At 36.7% G+C, this 18,276-nt stretch overlaps 1 protein-coding gene across 1 annotated transcript in view; it reads right to left on the bottom strand.

Annotated features, from left to right (window-relative positions):
- Syx16 (syntaxin 16) overlaps positions 1-18,276 on the bottom strand; it is a 142,182-nt gene that overhangs the window by 118,309 nt on the left and 5,597 nt on the right. Inside the window, exon 2 of the mRNA XM_090396222.1 lies at positions 414-499. Coding sequence (XP_090252348.1) covers positions 414-499 — 86 coding nt within the window. The remainder of the gene's footprint in view (positions 1-413; positions 500-18,276) is intronic.

Here is an 18,276-nt window from a genome sequence, read left to right as displayed (position 1 = left end):
CTATAAGGTTTTTAAAGATTTTGCAGTATAACTGTCCATTAATATTCTGGTTCTATTTTCATGTTGGCTTTTGCCATCATTTAAAGTGTGGGTATTTGTCTTTACCTCTCTCCAGATCCTATCTGTTTTGCCTCACTTAATCCAAGAAGGCCGATATTCATTCCTTCCATTTCTTTAATATGTTATAGTTTGCCTTTTTGAAAGAGATTTAATACATTTCATGTTATATGTATTACAGTTTTCATCATTTTCGAAGCAACAATAGTAGATACTGAAGTCACTGATGGGTTTACTCCAATCTTGTCATTCTTACAACTTTTACTTAAGGGAATCCTCATCCCTTGCTACACGATCTTTATTGCTGTCATAATTTATTATAATACAATTTATTAATAATTGAACTACGCACTTACCATAATGGAGCAGGTCGATCCTTAACAATAGATACTCCAGCTTCTACATCATGAGGAGACACAAGAGCCATACAATCATCAGTTCCCTATTAATATTTCTATTTGTAACATGACATCTGGTAATTTCTTAAGAAACTATTGAAAAATTATAATTATAATCAGTGCTTTTTTTCTGGAAAAAAAGGTGCCGGTACTCACTATGAAGATGTTATTACAGCAACTTCCACACTTTTAACATATCCTCAGATATACCCTCGTCGTGTTGTTTTATTGGCACGCTTTGTGCGCTGCACTCTCCTTATGATCGTAAATCTTTTTTTCTTAATGACATTAACTGTTGTTTGCGAAATTCTCCAAAATGACTGATTTTACCATTTGTCCACTCTGCTGAAATTTTCGTTCCCATGTGTTTATTAACAGCAAGACTTCCGACATCACGACACACTTTACAGCCCAACATTTTATTCTTGACATACAGCCACTCGTTTCTCTCACAGAAGTCATTTTTCTGCAAAAATGTCCAACATTTGGGCCAATCATTATCAGAATCTGCTTCCTCTAGACCACATGGATCTTCAGGCTTGGTCTCATGATCCTCTTTCACCAAGTGTATTTTCGGTGCTAGTTTTCTGTTTTACAGGATCACAAGTAGATTCAACAATTTCTGCTTCTTCAGCCTTCCTTTTTTTACTCATTGGCATAAAGTAACTACTTATTTTACTCATTTTTGAACAATGATTGCACTGATTTAACTTAGATTAATTTAAAACTCACGTGAACACCTGCCTGTTGCAGAATGAATGTAGAACTAATAAACTGATATTGGAAGCAATCAGAAGTGAACACAACTTCCTGTTTCCGGTTGCTTATCAAGCTATGAAACAGGAAAACAGGATACCAACTTACGAGTAATCAAAACTGAAAATTCAATTCGTGAACACAGTACCATCTACCGGAATATTTATAATACATTTTGCTGTCGATTAATTGCAAATTTTTAAAAACTTAAGAAAAAAGGTGCCAGTACTGCGTACCTTTGCGTACCACCAGAAAAAAAGCACTGATTATAAGCATTGCTACTATGATATTTTTGAAAAAAATAAAATAAAACAAGCATTCCACAGATGTGTTGAAACTACCATAAATAGCATAAGCTTACTAATTAAAGAAGCAAATCCTATCTGTAGTTCAAGAAACATTTGTTTATTATTACTTTTAATGGAACATGTGTACTAAACATACTAGGTGTTTCAAATTCAAGTATCCCTAAGAAAGGAAAAGAATTGAAGATTTGAAATGTACTGTTGGAAAGTATTGCCAGAAATAAATTGGAGAGAAAGAAAAAAAAACTTTTTTTCATATTAAAAGAGAGCAGAATCATAGAAAGAAAGATGAAATTTCTGGGACACATGTGGGAACACAATGAATGGATTATAACTGTATTAAAATGGGAAGATACAAGGGGAAAGAAGAAAAGAACAGCCAAAATATACATTACTAGAGGAGGTGTTTAGATTAATCAGAAGAGATAATACTAAAGAGGAAAGATGGAAATAGGATGACATGGAAGAGGGAGTTCTCCATAGCAACAGAGGACTATCCCTTAGAATGATGACAATGATGAGTATTTACAGAAACTTTTAGGACCTAAACGTGTAATAAATAATAAATAAATATATAAATATCAAAACATGAATCATAATAATGAGTCACAAAGCATGAGCTTTCTAGCTCATATTCCAGTTTCAATTTCTATCTACTTTTACACTTGTAAAAGTAGATAGAAAATAATAAAATTAAAAAAAAAAAAGAATTAAAAAAAATTATGAACAATTAATAATAATCACTTCCCAAAACTTGGAGATTGGCATACAGTGTTTCACATGTTTCAAGAAAAAAAAGATGAACAAATTTGAACCTGCTAGAATAAGAATCTTTGTCTAGTTCTAAAGAATTGTCTGAAACATGCTAAGTAAGTGTCTGAACCTTAACCACTCTGACTGTATACCAATCTCAACGTTTTGGGAATTGATTACTATTAATTGTTCAGAATGTTTTTTTTTTTAAATTATTATTTTTTATCTACTCAACTTTCACAATTGTTCCTTTGAATTCTAACAACTCATCTGTGAGTGAGACACAAGCTAGTATGTACATACTTTATGATTCATGTTTTGAATGAAGTTACCAGTCTGTCTCCCTGATGAAGTCTCTTACTATGGATGAAATTAAATCAGAAAATAAAATTCTATATTTTTTTATGAATATAAGCCATAAAAGTTTCTACAAACACATCCTGTTTATTCTAAATGTGATCCTCAATTCTGAAATTCAAGATATTAAGGGTCTCTAAGAACTATTATCCCAGAGAAGGGGGAGTTACAATTCTGTCACCAGACCCTTCTTTTCGTTCATACAAATAGGACTCAACTCCTAGTGCAGAATTTTGTGATATGTGAACGTCTCAGTTACAATAATCAAACAACCAGATAGAAAAACCTGCGAACAGTGAATTTAGCACTCGTGTGAAATTGGTGATTTTTGTCTGTTTTTCACTTAGAAAATTAGTGTTTTATAGTCTATTAGTGTCGATTTTAGTGTTTTTATTGTATTTAGTATTTTATAACATATTTTTATTAAGACATTTCAATAATAACTATAAGTTTAAAATGATGCCAAAAAAATGCACAAGAAACATAATGCTAAGAAGAACACACCACAGGCAAGAGCAGGAAGGTTAGCCCTGCTAACGAGGTTATTGGAGATGTGGAGGAGGTTAATGAAAATGAATTAACTTCCAAAATAGCAAATTTAAAGCAGAAAATCAAAGAGACAGCACAGGAATTACAAAAAGTCAAGAGGCATTTAAATGAGCATAGGGAGAAAAAGAAAATTAAGGCAGCCAAATAAGAAACAACAATGCACGGAAACAAATAAGTCAGGAAGTAACAGAAATCAGGTAAGTGATGTTTGTAAAAAGAAATATGTTATTTGGTATGGTGACCCTATAATAAAACATGCTACTGATGAGCGAGTTATAACTTCGAGTTTTCCTGGAGTGAAAATTAAGAATATAAAGGAAGCAATTCAAAAACAGAAAAGTAAATGAGATTGTAATAGGTACTAATCACTTAATTACCGATAAGTTCATTATCAGAGAGGATATGAAAGGGTTGTTGGAAGAGGCAAAAGTGAAGAGTAAGAAAGTGAAAATCATCAGTATTTTACCTTTGTTAGATCCTAAATGAAGGAATCTTGGATAGAAATCATTCATTTAGGGTCTAACATATAAAAATGGCAAACATAGAGAAAGATCTGCACATCAGTTGTAATTAAAAGTGAAACTTCCTCACTTTATGTAAAAATTTGTATTCTTTATTTAAGCACCTTATATTTAAGCTATTGTGATTAATTTAAGATTTCATTTTGTATGTCTTTAAAAAGAGGGATAATGTGAATTAAATTTAAGCCTTACTCAAGCTATGTAAAATCTATTGTGAGTCATCATAAAGCTGTTAAGTATTAATTCCTGGAAGGCCTAAAGCTACACGCATACAGCGTATCGCTGGCGGGTATAGCTTATTCGGAAAATCACATAACCATGTATTCCATGAATCCGAGTATATCAGCATCGTAGAAATGAAGGATAAGCCAAAGGGTGAAATTAGTAAGGTTCGTGTGCAAAAAGGGGCTAAAAAAGAGGGCCCTCTAAAGGAGTATAAAAGGGGGTTGAGTCTGGAACAAGAGGTTTTTTCTTGATCACTTGTCGTATCGTTTTTCCTGTTGGGTGGTTTGGAAGTTGGTGGGCAGTTTCGCGTAAAGGGGGGGGGGATGAAGTCTGTGATGTCAGGCAGCGAGCATTCGTAAAGAAATGAAGCTGGATTCTATGCAAAGCTGAAGGAAGAAAATTCAAGTCCTAGCAGAATCGAGCCGTCGCTGGAAAGCCCCATCGAGTTGTTCCTGAAACGCAAGGATTTTGAGTGCATTTCCGGCAGAAAGAATGAAGACAGCGTAACCCCTACGCTGGCATATAGACAGTCAAAAGAGATGAGAAATATCCAGGCAAACACGTGGTGCAGAACGACGCAGAGAAAAAAGGTTGGTAAGGTGCTATTCTTCTAATTTTGTGTGAATGTTCATTAGAAGAAAGAAGACTGTTTAGAATTATGAAATTAAGAACTTTATAATAAGGAATCTGTGGACAGTCACTATTTAGAAAGTTAACCTCATTTGTGAGTAAGAAGAATTGTTTAGAAGAGAATTTTGTAACTTGTATGTGATAGAATTAACTTAATGCGATACGAAGGGTAGAATTTAGAGTCTCGGTAACATTAGAATGGTTGATAGTTTGTTCTTACGAGTAATACTGCTAGAAGGAATTTAGCTTAACTTATTATAATTTGATTTGTATCCCAATGCATAATTACAGTGTTTAGCATGCCTTATAAGTTTTAATTAGTTCGAATGTGTTAATCTCTTAGTTCGAGTTTATTTAGTATTGAACATAATTAAGTGTATGAATTTTGTATTGTGTTTTAGATATTCCAATAAACATGTCATATTTTCCTGAACCTGAGTCATGCCTGATTACGATACCAAATTACCACTTATTAAAATAGAACCTGATTTTGGCGGGAAGAGCTTCCCGCTTCAAGCAGTTGCAGAGACAGAGCTTCTAGGCTGCAGACAGGGCTTCAAATTGCCAGAGAAAAATTTCCAGTCCAGAGAGAGGGATCCTGGTTGACAGCAGACAAAAGAGGCAATAGTTCAGACATTTTCGGTGAGCCCAAGCAGAGGAGATAAGGCGAGGCAAATTACCCGAAGCACCTTCACTCGGAATTTTATTCTTTTTGCCGTGGGAGAATAACCATTACTGGAGCTGTACGAGTCCACAGCTCGCTATGTTCCCGATGAGATATTTCTGAAGCCAGATTTCCTGAAGTAAACACCTGAGATGAGAGAATTGTCTTAGAAATTTTTGTGCAAGACCTTTGACTAAATGTGCAAAACTGAGCTTTTGTAAGTTAAATACCTTTGTATAATTCCTCTTATAATGTGTTTTAGTTATACAATTAAGATTTAGATTAACAGTAACAAGAAGTGTCATTAAGAGAATCTATTGGCATATTTGAAGTTGATATAAAGTTTGTAAAAGTAACTTAACAGAGAGGTAGCTAACCTCTTTACAAGTAAACTAGGATTTTAATAAGTGAAAATTGTAAGCAGAGAGTAAATAAGTTTTTGAGTTAGAGATAAATTATTGTTGAAATAAAAAGGTTCTAATTTATGCTATAGAATTTTTATAGATGGATAGAGAAAGCAATCTCCCTATTGTTTAATTCATGTATATTTCATAGTAATGTAAATAAAATGTGTTTTGATTTTTTTGTTAAAGGAGTGCAGCCTGATTGTTTATTTTTACAACTGCACTGTTCCTAAATAAATCGGATTTGTAAGTGGGAAACTAAGTGACATAGTCTAAGTATAAAGTTAAGTAAAAGAATAGACCACGACTGTTTGTAAAGTTTTATTGAAGGAATTTGTGTTATAGAGAGAAATCTGCCAGAAGTATTATTATTGAGTTTTATGCTAATTAAATATTAGTGGTGCAGTCTAAATTAAATAAATTTTCTAGTATCTGAGGCATAAGACTCATAGTGCGAAGGGTAGATAAACATAGTACGCAGTAGAATAAGTGAGAAAGGATAAGAGAGAAAAAGCGCATTAGAGTAAAGTTATAAAGAATTAGGAATAAAATAAAAATATAAGAAAATAAACCAAGAGATAATACAAATAATATTGGAAAACAACACCCTTCATTTACAAGGTGTCTAAAAAAATTAATAACTTGAATGAGACCACACACACAGAGAGCCAAGTAAACTAAATTATTTATAAAAGGTGAGAAATGGTGACAATGTTATATAACTGTGTTAATGGCAGGAATAGACTTTGTTGCAGAAATGTTGATGACGAGAGAACAATTTCGACTTTGTGTTTGTCTGGTTCGGACCCATTAAATGTGTGCAAAGATGTCTACATGTGAGGCACCAGAGAAGAATAGAGATCTGCAAGTTGTCCAACTGTGTCATGCAGACTGCAGACAAGAGTATACAAAAGAATATGCAGGTAGATGATTGTCTGTACATGAATGCTAGCAGTATCAGAAACTAAGGGATAGAGTTTGTTGCCTTAGTCAATATGTTGGGACCTAAGATTATAGGCATTAGTGAGTCCTGTCAATCAAAATCAGTCATACTAACTGGTATCGAATGTAAGGGGTACATTATTTTTAGGAAGAATAGAGAGGACAGGAGAGGAGGGGCATGCTGCTAATGATATCAGATAACTTGAATCCAGTTAGAGTTGAGACCTATGATTGTAGTACTACTACTACTAAAAGCATTTCATGTGGCAGTGAGTTTGAAGCCATCTGGTGTGAGGTGGAATCTAATAAGATCAATTACATTGTGGGGTGTTGTTACAGAAGTGGTGGATCAGTTACTAGTGATGAAGAAATGCATCACCAAATATAAAAGATGAGAACAAAAAGAGTAATCATAATGGGAGACTTTAATTATCCAAATATTGATTGGGTAGAAGTAGAATTAAAATCTCATGAGAAGAACGAAAATGCATTTATTGAGCTGTTACTACAGGACAACTTCCTCAAGCAACATGTGATGGAACTCGAGATCAAAGACTATTACATTTGATTAGTGTCAGAGAGCATTTCAGTTAAACACAACTATTCTGCTTCCAGTTGGTGACAGTGATCATGCAGTACTCACTTGGGAAGTGACTAAGTTTATGAATGTTCCATTCAGAAAAGGTTACATGCTGAACTACAAAGCAAGAAATTATGATCAACTGAGGAGTGTACTGAATTCAGTGGAATAGGATTGGTTGCTGGATGGGAAGAATATCGACAGTGCAGGGAAAGCATTTAAACAATACTTAAATGATGCGATAACAAAATGTGTCCCGAGAGTTTGAAGAATAAATAGGGTAGGAGTACAATGGATGTGTAATCGTATTAAGCAAGATATTTATAAGAAAAGGATGATATGGAAGGAATACTGTGTGCATAAAGATGATGTCCGTTATGGAAATTATAAGCAGCAGGTTAGAATAATCACAACTATTGTACAGAAAGCAAAGTCTGAGTAATAAAAGAAACTGGCTCCGTGTGTGTTAAAGACAACCCAGAAGAATTCTATTGATATGTAGTAGTAGAGGATAAGATGTATTTGGAAAAGTGGAGTGGAGTGCCCTCCAGCGATGAGTCCTTAAACTCCCTGGAGGTGTCACGTAATAATAATAATATGCTGCAAGTAAAAGAAAGAATGAAGATGAAAGAATAACTCTTCTAAATTCAGATGATGTGAGGGTTAAAGATGCAGAAGAGGTTTTTCAACTAATGAGTGCCCATTTTTGTTGAAAGTTTACTTTTCACTTGGTTGGAATATAATAAATTTAGTTTAATCCTTTATCCAAGTGTGAGCAAACAAAGTTTGCGCCTGAAAGTATCTTCAGGACTGGGGTAAGGTGGTACAACACCAGGACGACTCCTTGCAAAGGTGGAGCAAGCTACCAACACTCCTATCTCAGTATCTCTCATAATGCAAAACATCTCATTGCGGATACGTTTAATGTTATGCATTAAGGGAAGGGCCACTACCCAGACTAGTTTCGACCTTTATTGAGGTCTTTTCAGTGGGAGCCAGGCCCAAGTGGAGACACCAGCCAGAAGCATTAGCAGGTCATCTCTACCTATAGGAGTTGCCAATTGGTGTGCCACCTTATTAATAAATTACTCTGGATTTAGAGAAAGATGTTGAAAGTTTGCTAACACTTGGATAAAGGATTAAACTAAATTTATTATATTCCAACTAAGCGAAAAATAAACTTTCAACATCTTTCTCTAAATCCAGAGTAATTTATTAAAAAGGTGGCACACCAATTGGCAACTCCTATAGGTAGAGATGACCTGCTAATGCTTCTGGCTGGTGTCTCCACTTGGGCCTGGCTCCCACTGAAGAGACCTCAATAAAGGTCGAAACTAGTCTGGGTAGTGGCCCTTCCCTTAATGCATAACATTAGATGTATCCGCAAGGAGATGTGTTTTGCATTATGAGAGATACTGAGATAGGAGTGTTGGTAGCTTGCTCCACCTTTGCAAGGAGTCATCCTGGTGTTGTACCACCTTACCCCAGTCCTGAAGATACTTTCAGGTGCAAACTTTGTTTGCTCACACTTGGATAAAGGATTAAACTAAATATATTTTATGAGTGCCCATTTTGTTAAAAGCAACCAGCCTGGACATTGAGCTCACTGCTACCTCCTCACTGGATGAAGAACCTCAGGCATATGAGGATGAGGTATTAGAACTATTGCACAAACTGAATAAGAATTCAGCAATAGACACTGATGGGATATCAGCATGTGTACTGAAAGAATGTTCAGCTGAACTGGCTATTCCTTTGACCAGGCTGTTTAATATGAGTCTCAGAACAGGGAAGATTCTGCAGGAATGGAAAGAATGTATGTTAATTCCATTGAAAAAGGGTGGAGAACTAGATAAGGAGAATGGATACACCATGACACTTTTGAATTTTGCTAAGGCTTTTGACAGAATACAGCCTAGTAGATAAATTGGAGAATATGGATTTGGGTTATAGAATATCAGCATGGATAGGAGGATGGCTGACTGACAGATATCAAAAAGTGGTGTACAGGGGATGTGAGTCTGCAAGGTTTAAGGTAACCAATGGTATACTACAAGGATCAGTGCTTGGTCCACTGTTATTCAATTTGTACCTTAATGATAATGGGAAGGATTTGACAACAATATACAGCTATTTGTTGATAAATGCAAAGAAGATAGGTAGGAAAAGAAAAGTAGGCAATAAAGCTACACCAAAGTGGCTTTTTTCTCTTTGAGGAAAAAAAAAAAAAAAAAAAATCAAGATTCTTACATCCACCACAACCTCCACATCACCCACGAAAAAACTATGCATTTATGAGATTTATTGCTCTTTTGCCATTTATTTTATAGGCCAGACAGAAAAGTTGCAAGAGAACATGTAAAAGATGTTGAAAAAAAGAAGACAGCAAAAATCAGGCTTGGCATTCCAAACAACACCCACAGGCCATCAAATAGTTTGGCAACAAACAAAAATGCCATATGTTGATCATAACTGTTTTACAAGAAAGTTTAAATAAGCCTAACAAATGCTTAGAATGAAAGCACACCATAATTAAAATCAAGACTTAATCTTACACTAAGTAAAAATTATTGGGATCACTGAGATGTGGTTGACATAAGAGGATATAATAACAGGAATAGAAGTCGCTGGGTACAGCATTTTTCGGAAGGATAGGAAGGGAAAGCGAGGTGGTGGAGTACTACTTATGATAAGTGACGACCTATGTCCTCTAAGAGTGGACTTTGGAAGGCAGTGACACTAATGATTTTGAAGCATATGGTGTGACGTAGAGCTGGGCAAGACAGGATATTTAGTGGGGTGTTGCTACAGACCCAGGAGTACAGAGGGTGGGGACCAGAAAATGTTTAGACAGTTGAGTTTGGCAAGTGCAAGAAGAATGATTGTTATGGGAGATTTTAACTACAGTAGTATAAACTGGGAGAGGAAGATGCAAGTAGCAATAAGGGAATGGAATTTCTAGAATTCTTGAGGGAGAAATGTCTTAGGCAACATGTAATAGAGGGAACAAGAGGCTCAAGAGTTTTGGATTTGGTTATAGCATTACAAGAGTTGATAATAACTGAGATGACATCTCTCCCACCAGTTGGAGAGAGTGACCATATGGTTTTGACTTGGAAAATGAATAGACATGCAAGAGTATTAAACAGACAGGAACATATATGGAATTATAAGGCAAGTGATTATAATAGTCTAAGACGTCAACTTGGGGAAGTTTCATGGAGGGAGGAATTGGAAGGCTGGGATATCATTAGTGCGTGGGAAATTATGAAAGAATATTTATTAGCAGCAATGGTAAGTTGTATACCATGAGTGAGCAAGAGGACACAATCTGGAGTAAAGTGGATGACAAACAATATTAAACAGGAATTGCATGCGAAAGAGATATAAGGAGACAGGAGAAGAGAAGATGCATGAAGAGTATAAGACACAGGCCAGATGATGACTAGTATAGTATAGTACGGAAGACAAAACTGGAATATGAGAGGAGATTAGCCCTAAGATTCAAAGAAAATCCTAGGGAATTTTTTAGATATGTGGCCAGTAGGAGGAGAAATGATTATGGAAAGAATGATATTGTGGGATAAAAATGGGAATAGAATGACTGATGCAGCAGACATAGTAGAATTGTTCAATGAACACTTTATTGGAGTATTTCACCCTGGAGGAGTCAGTTTTAATGCTAGAGGGATAGGGCAGGTTCAAGGTTTAAAGGTACAGGAGGAGAGTGTGTTTCAAATACTGAGTACTCTGGATGTCAGTAAAGCTGTGGGACACTGGATGGTATTTTGCCACGAGTTTTGAGAGAATGTGCTAGGGAACTGACAGTGCCTTGACCTGGCTTTTTAATGAAAGTCTGGCTGCTGGAAAGGTGCCCATGGAATGGAAGGAAGGTAAGATAGTGCCATTGAATAACGGCAGTAGCAGACTGGAAGTGTCTAATTATAGGACAGTTTGTGTGTCATTAGTAGTTAAGATCTTGGAGAAAGTAGTGAAGGACTGTATACAGCATTGGGCAGATGAGGGTAATGTTATCTGTGAGAGTCAACATGGATTTGTGAAGGGGCGCTCTTGTTTTAGCAATATGCTAGCCTTTTATGATAAAGTTACAAGAGCATTAGATGAGGGGAAAGGCATATACTGTCATTTTCTTAGACTTAGCGAAAGCATTTGACAGGGTGTCACATGATAAGCTGATATTTAAATTGCAGCACATGGATCTGGAAGTCAGATTGGTCAAATGGATTCAGGATTGGCTGTCCGATAGGTATCAGAGAATTGTGTATGGTGGGCAGTTTCAAAGAAGCAGAGGGTTACAAGTGGGGTCCCACAGGGACCAGTACTGGGACCTATATTGTTTAACCTTTATATCAATGACATTGTCAGTAGATTGTAAGGGGATATTCAGTTGTTAGCAGATGATGTGAAGCCAGGAAGGATTATTAGTAATAGTGCAGATGTGGCAGCCCTGCAAGAGGATTTGAATAAGCTAGATAGATGGGAAAATGAATGGGTGTATCGGTTTAATGCAGCAAAATGTGGGGTCTTTAGGTTTGGGAAACATCGATGGGACACTGCATACTCTATGGGAGGAGTTATTCTGGAGGAAGTAGGAGAGATAAGAGATCTGGGGTTGATGATTGATAGAAACCTGAAATTTAGAGGACATATTGCAAAGGTGGCGAAGGTAACACAGAGGATTGCTGCAATAATGAGAAGGACACTGACCTGCAGAGATAAAACTGTTATCATTCTGTTGTATAAGACCCTGATCAGACCACACTTGGACTATTGTTCTCAGATTTGGTCCCCAGGATTTGAAGGGGATAAATTAACTGTGGAAAGGGTACAAAGGCAGATAATAAAGATGGTTTCAGGACTATACAATGATAGTTATGAGGATCGACTGAGGGAATGTGGACTGCAGAGTTTGGTGGATAGAAGGAGAAGTGATATGATTGAGATTTTTAAACTGTTGAGAGGTGGTTTCAGGACTGACACTGGGGAGTTCTTTCGCTTGGTTGAACAGCAGGAAGGTGATGACAAGAGGCCATCCCTGGAAGTTACAAAAGGAAACTGTGAGCAAGAGGGTGAGGAATGGCTTCTTTGCATGGAGGGTGGTTGAATCATGGAATGCACAGCCTGATGGAGTGGTGAGAGCGAGAACGGTCAATGAGTTCAAGGAGTGGTATGATACTGTGTTTCTTAGGGGGGGGGGGGCACCCCTCAATGAGTCTTGATGGACTGTGTTCTTAGGAAGGACCTCCACAATGAGTCTTTTGACTGCATGGAGCCCTGAATAATAAAGTATGGTGTGCTTTCATTAAAAATCTAACTGACATGGACTTAGGATATGATATTCATGATGCCACAGAATGTGATAGCAACAACTAGTAGTGTTCCAACACATATACAGTAATGAATTCAATGTTTTTTCTCATTTGTATGTAACAGTTACCATAACATCTAATATGTGTCACAAATTGTTTATAGTCTTTTCTTGTGTAAAACTTTTTTTTATTCTAGTACTACCTCTGATAATATAAGTATGACAAATTACAAAATTTTTTTGAGTTTTAATTGCTTCTTTTTATTTTTATTATTATTAAACCCTTTATTTACATCAAATTTGGTCTCAATACCAAAAACTTCCCAAAATAGTACAAGAAACACTGTGGGAATGTTAAGCATATGAAGTTGATGATGAAGAAAGCATGAAGAATGATGGTGAAAAAGCATGTGTGACTGACAGTATGATAGTGAGACTGAATAATGGCATAAAAATTTAAGTGGAATGCAAGATTTGGAAGCAGAGTTGATGAAGATGAGGCAAGAGATAAAGCATACATGGAATAAAATGAAGAGAACTGTATATATTATATGTATGGAAGAGTGAAGAAGAAGAATGAAATGAATGATGGCCATCTGAAAAATGTAATGGAAGCTCGTACATGGCAATGTATGGGAATTTGATCATTAGATGTGTGGAGAATGAGAAGATACAAAGTTTGTTTTCAGAGAGGTAGAATGAGTAGTGCTTGAAGTTTTGGATATCAAGAATAAGTGAGCAAAAGAATTGACAGTGATTACTGAGAAGAATAAAGACAAGAATAATGTGACAGAGAAATAGTCAGTGTGTTGCCTAGATACGAGAGTGGTGAGTTGGAGTGAAGAAAAAATATTATTATTATCATCACACCCTCCATGGAGTCGGCAGACTCATCATGGGAGGTTCATTCAACTGACAACACACTGAATCTTAAAATCCTTAAAACTCCCTGCATTAACAACATATTTTGGTAATGCATTCCATTCACTGACAATTCTTCAAGTAAAAAATCTACTCCTCACACCTCTTGACCACACTCGTACACAACTTCCAGGGATGGTCTCTGGTTCTTACCCTCTCACCTTCTACTCTTCTTATAATCCCCTCTGGATTAATCCAATAATATCTCCTCACTAACTTAAACATCTCTATTATATCACCCTGCTCTTCCTGATATCCACCAAACTTTGCAATCCACATTTCTGCAACCTCTCCACAGCCAGCACTCCTGAGTCCTGAAGTGGTATTGTCTTAATCACTCTTCTCTGGATCTTCTCCGATGTTTCCTCATTACAGTGATAACCTGGTGGCCAAATCTGAGCACAACAGCCTAAGTGCGATGTGCCAGTGGCAGGTCACACTTCCTTATCCCTAGAAGTTGCAAAGACTGTACATAAAGGTGAGGATGGAAGGTATGGACACTTGCAATATGCAAGTGTTGCAAATGTTCATACCCTCCATCCTCGCCTTTATGCATTTCATTACCTTGTGCTGCTACAACCATATCTTGAACCTCATATCTATCTGCCTTCTGTCATACAACCCATTAAGTTGTGGTATCCTACTTCACAAGTACCCTTAGATCATTAGCTACATTAACCTCTTGAGTCTGTGACCTCTTAGCAAACAATAGCCTTTCTAAATGCATAACATGTGTTCATATGAAGATGAGAGCCAAAATCATGAATGGCATGCTAGTGGAGCTGTGCAAGGAGAAATAAGTAGTTTGCAGATGTATGGCATATGTTTGAGGGAAGAATGGAATTATACACGTGTGATGGGTTGCATTTGAAATGGCTTTGGAGTGAGTGCACTGGAGAAAGTGTTGCTAGATGGAAGTACAGTGTGTGTGTGATGCATGCAAGAGATCAGAAGAAATGAAATGAAAACTCAAGAGAGTGGTATTGTAAAGACAGAAGTGCCTTGCAGTGGAAATAGTAGTAGTGTGAGAGATGAGAGAGAGAATGGGAATGCAAGAGGAACAGGGGAAACAGGATGGACAGGGAAATGTGGCATTGAGAGAGAGTGGATGTTGAAAGTGGTAATAAATGTGTGAAGATGAAGTATATTGCGATGTGGGTGGGGAAGTTGAGACTGAGCAGATATGTGGTACATGGTGATAAAGGTCATTGGGCAGGTGTGGTAGGGAAATTACAACATAGGACTGGTTATAGACATAAAAAATGAATTACAGGTATCCCTTGCTTAACGGATTTTTTTTTGCTTATTGCAGGATTTGATTAACGTGCCGATATTAATTGCGGCAATCCCTTGATATACACAGCAAGAGTTTTGATAAACGTGCCTTTAACCCTGCGGAGCTCGCAGCTGATCTGACAGATACATGCAAAATGTTTAAAATAAATATTCTTACACAATTCCAGGGGCGAATGCTGGTCTTGAAATTCAAGCTTGCTCTTGTTATCATTCAGAGAGTGAGAGGTGTGATTGAAGTCTGATTAGCAGAATAATGAATTAGTGACCATTTAAAACTATATATTTAGAAATTTATGCACATTTAACAGAGGCGTAGTGAGGCTATGGCCAATGTGGCCCCAGCCATAGGCGCTAATTTAAATAGGCGCAAAAATTGAGATTTTTAAATTTTTTTTTTTTTTTTTTTTTTTTTTAGAAAGGCGCAATTTTCTTTCCTGGTCATAGGCACCAAAATTCCTCATGATGTCTCTGACATTTAATCATACAAATACAACATTTATTTTACAAATGCTATTCTATCTTTTTCAATTTAGCTACTTGAATACAAATTCTACCCTACGGTTCTTCTTTATGAACTGGTCAATAACATCGTCATAAAAAGTTGGTTGTAACTTAATTTTCCCAAGCAGCACGCACACTTGTAAAGGCTGGCTGAAGCTCACTGGCTAGAGCTACTTTGACTGCATATGGCCTTGTGTTTAAGATGCCATGAAGGGAGCAGAAATGGCTATGCATGCGCATGAAATCACAGTGCTGCAGCAAGGACCTGGAAGCTCCTACAACTGAGCAAGCCAAGGTAGCTTTGACTAGACGAGCAAGCATCGGCCTTATACACAATGCAAAGTTCAATTATTGCCGCGCAAGCTTAAGATGTCTTCTGTCTACAAAACTAAAAGCCTAAACGGAATGCTTATAAATGCCTGCATTTATTAACAAATAAATATTACTTCTTTCTCAATTAATGAGCTTGCACAGCAAGCATAACAAGCATGGAGAATTCGCCCCTGCACAATTCAGTGTATATATATAGCTTGGAGGTCATGAGTAGCTGTGCATTCATATGTTACGAGTGATATTCTGCACTGTTTTTTGCTGTCAGTTTGGTTTAACACATGTTATGTAAAGGTTTGTGATATTTGACAGTAAATTGCATCTGAGAGATACCGTGATCTTCGATGTCAGTATAGTATGGTTTAGTTTTTTTTTTTTTTATTCTTTGTTTAATAATTTCTAGATTGTAACTGAAAATAAATAAGCCATCATGTATTACTGAAATAGAGAGCCAAAGGCTTATTTATCATGCATGTCCTCTAGGAGACGTACTTTATATTATGGAAAATACAGTACCAAGGAAAGTGTTCTGGAGCTTACTCCGCCTTTACTATGAGTTGCCCATAAGGTTGCTTATGCTTGCATCTGCCAAAACTTTTATAGTTCTATATATTCACTAAGAAATAATGTTGGATTCAATATCCACTTAATTTGTACCATCATGTATTATATTTGCATTGTTTTTTTTTTATGTTTTATTGCTTGTTTGCCGAGGTCTGGAGAGTCATTTTGCTTGTTATCGTAGAATTTATGGCAATAAGAAAAAACTAAAACTGTTCAAATGACTCTTGATAACTTCTTCTGATAAAAAAATTGCAGCAAATAATATAGGTACAAGTATTTATTAAACATTTACTTTGCATTAATTTTTTATCTTTCCTAAAAGAGTACCATATAAAGCGAATTATTAATACAGTAATAGATCATGGACGAATTGTAATTTTTACCATTGATTATTAGATTTAATTAATGCGATTTTGATATATGCGGTAACATCGAGGGATTAATTAACCCCGTTAATCGAGGGATACCTGTACTGTGTTGGTTTACAAATGCCAGAAGTATCAGAAATAAGTAGAAGAACGTTTGTTTAGAAGAATGTTTGTTTACAAATGCCAGAAATATCAGAAATGCCGAGTGGTTAGCGTATCCGCTCCCCAGTCAGTTCCCCAAGGTTGGTCAATTGGTAGAGCCTCTGCTACTAATGGCTCAGTTAAGTAAGTTTAAGCGCGGTTAGTAGTTGGAAGGGACACCAGTTGTTCGATACTGTTGGCACACTCATCCCTTGATGAGTCTTTGGACTCCATGGAGGTGTCAAATAATAATAATAATCTGCAGTGATCATCAATACATGATAGGTAGTATAGAAATAGAAGACACAACATGAATAAAAAAAAAAAAAAATGAATTTTAATTAGGAAAAGATTTTGGAAAATTTTCTAGTATTTATTTCCTTTTTTCTTTGTTTGCGGATGATGTGAAGTTGAGTAGGGCAATAGTGAATGCAGGTGACGTCAAAATTTTGCAGGATGATTTGGATAGATTGGAGGTCTGGGCTAAGGAGAATGGATGTCAATTTAATGTGGCAAAATGTAAGGTTATGCATTTTGGAGTGAAAAGATTGGCAGCAGTTTACTGCATTGGTGGAACCGTGCTCCAGGAAATTGATGAGGCACGGGATTTAGGAGTGTTGGTGGATAAGGAATCGAAATTTAGGGGACACATTGCAAAAGTGGCCAAATCAGCTCATCAAATCACTTGGTTGCTGAAGAATACGTTGACAAGCAGAGACAAGCAGGTTATTGTTCCTCTGTATCAAGCCTTGATAAGACCCCATCTCGACTACTGTGATCAGATTTGGTCACCTAGGTTTCTTCTTGATGGGGAGGAGGTGGAGAGGATCCAGAGGCGAGTGACCAAGATGATAGCAGGTCTGTGGAATGAACCGTATGAGAACAGGTTGAGGATTTGTGGGTTGCAAAAATTGGTTGATAGGCGGAGGAGGGGAGATATGATTGAGACATTCAAATTACTGAAGGGTTTCTATAAAATTAATTCAAAAGATATTTTTGAGAACAGGGCTGGTTGTGGGAGGACTAGGGGACATCCATGGAAACTGGGCAAAAGCGTGGTTAGTAAAGGTGTTAGAGCTGGGTTCCTTACTTTTAGAGTAGTGAATGAGTGGAATGCGCTCCCTGAGTCTGTGGTGGATGCTGTGACAGTGAATGAGTTTAAGGCGAGGTATGATAGATACTGTATGAATGTCGAATAGTTGTGATGAATATGATTTGGGGCCTCCCTCGATGAGTCTAATGACTCCCTGGAGTTGCCCGTAATAATAGTAATAAAAGGCTGCGGGTTCGAATCCCTTCATGGGCATGGATGTTTGTGATTGTCTGTGGAAATACCAGTGGTGGTCAGCAATAGATAGCATTGGTGTAGTTGCAGTCAGTTGGTGGATTGTGAGTGGTGCACACAGAGTTGCAGAGTGGATGCTCTCCCTCGATGAGTCTTTTAACTCCCCGGAGGTGACAAATAATAATAATGAGATGAAGTGGTTTCACTGATTGAGTTTATTCATCCCAAAATCATTGGAATAAGTGAAACATGGTTGAATTAAGATGATATTGTAATGGGAATAGAAATGGAAGAATATAGTATTTTTCATTAGCATAGAAAGGACAAGAAAGGAGGAAAGTGTGGCTGATGATAGTAGGGGAATTATGTCCACATAAGATAGACATGAAAGAGGTAAACA

Source organism: Typopeltis vanoorti, chromosome 1 (assembly GCF_054136105.1).
Source record: "Typopeltis vanoorti isolate ZY-2024b chromosome 1, IOZ_Tvanoo_1.0, whole genome shotgun sequence".
Lineage (NCBI taxonomy): Eukaryota > Metazoa > Arthropoda > Arachnida > Uropygi > Thelyphonidae > Typopeltis > Typopeltis vanoorti.
Note: the sequence above shows the minus strand (reverse complement) of the source record. Positions and strands in the feature narration are given on the sequence as shown.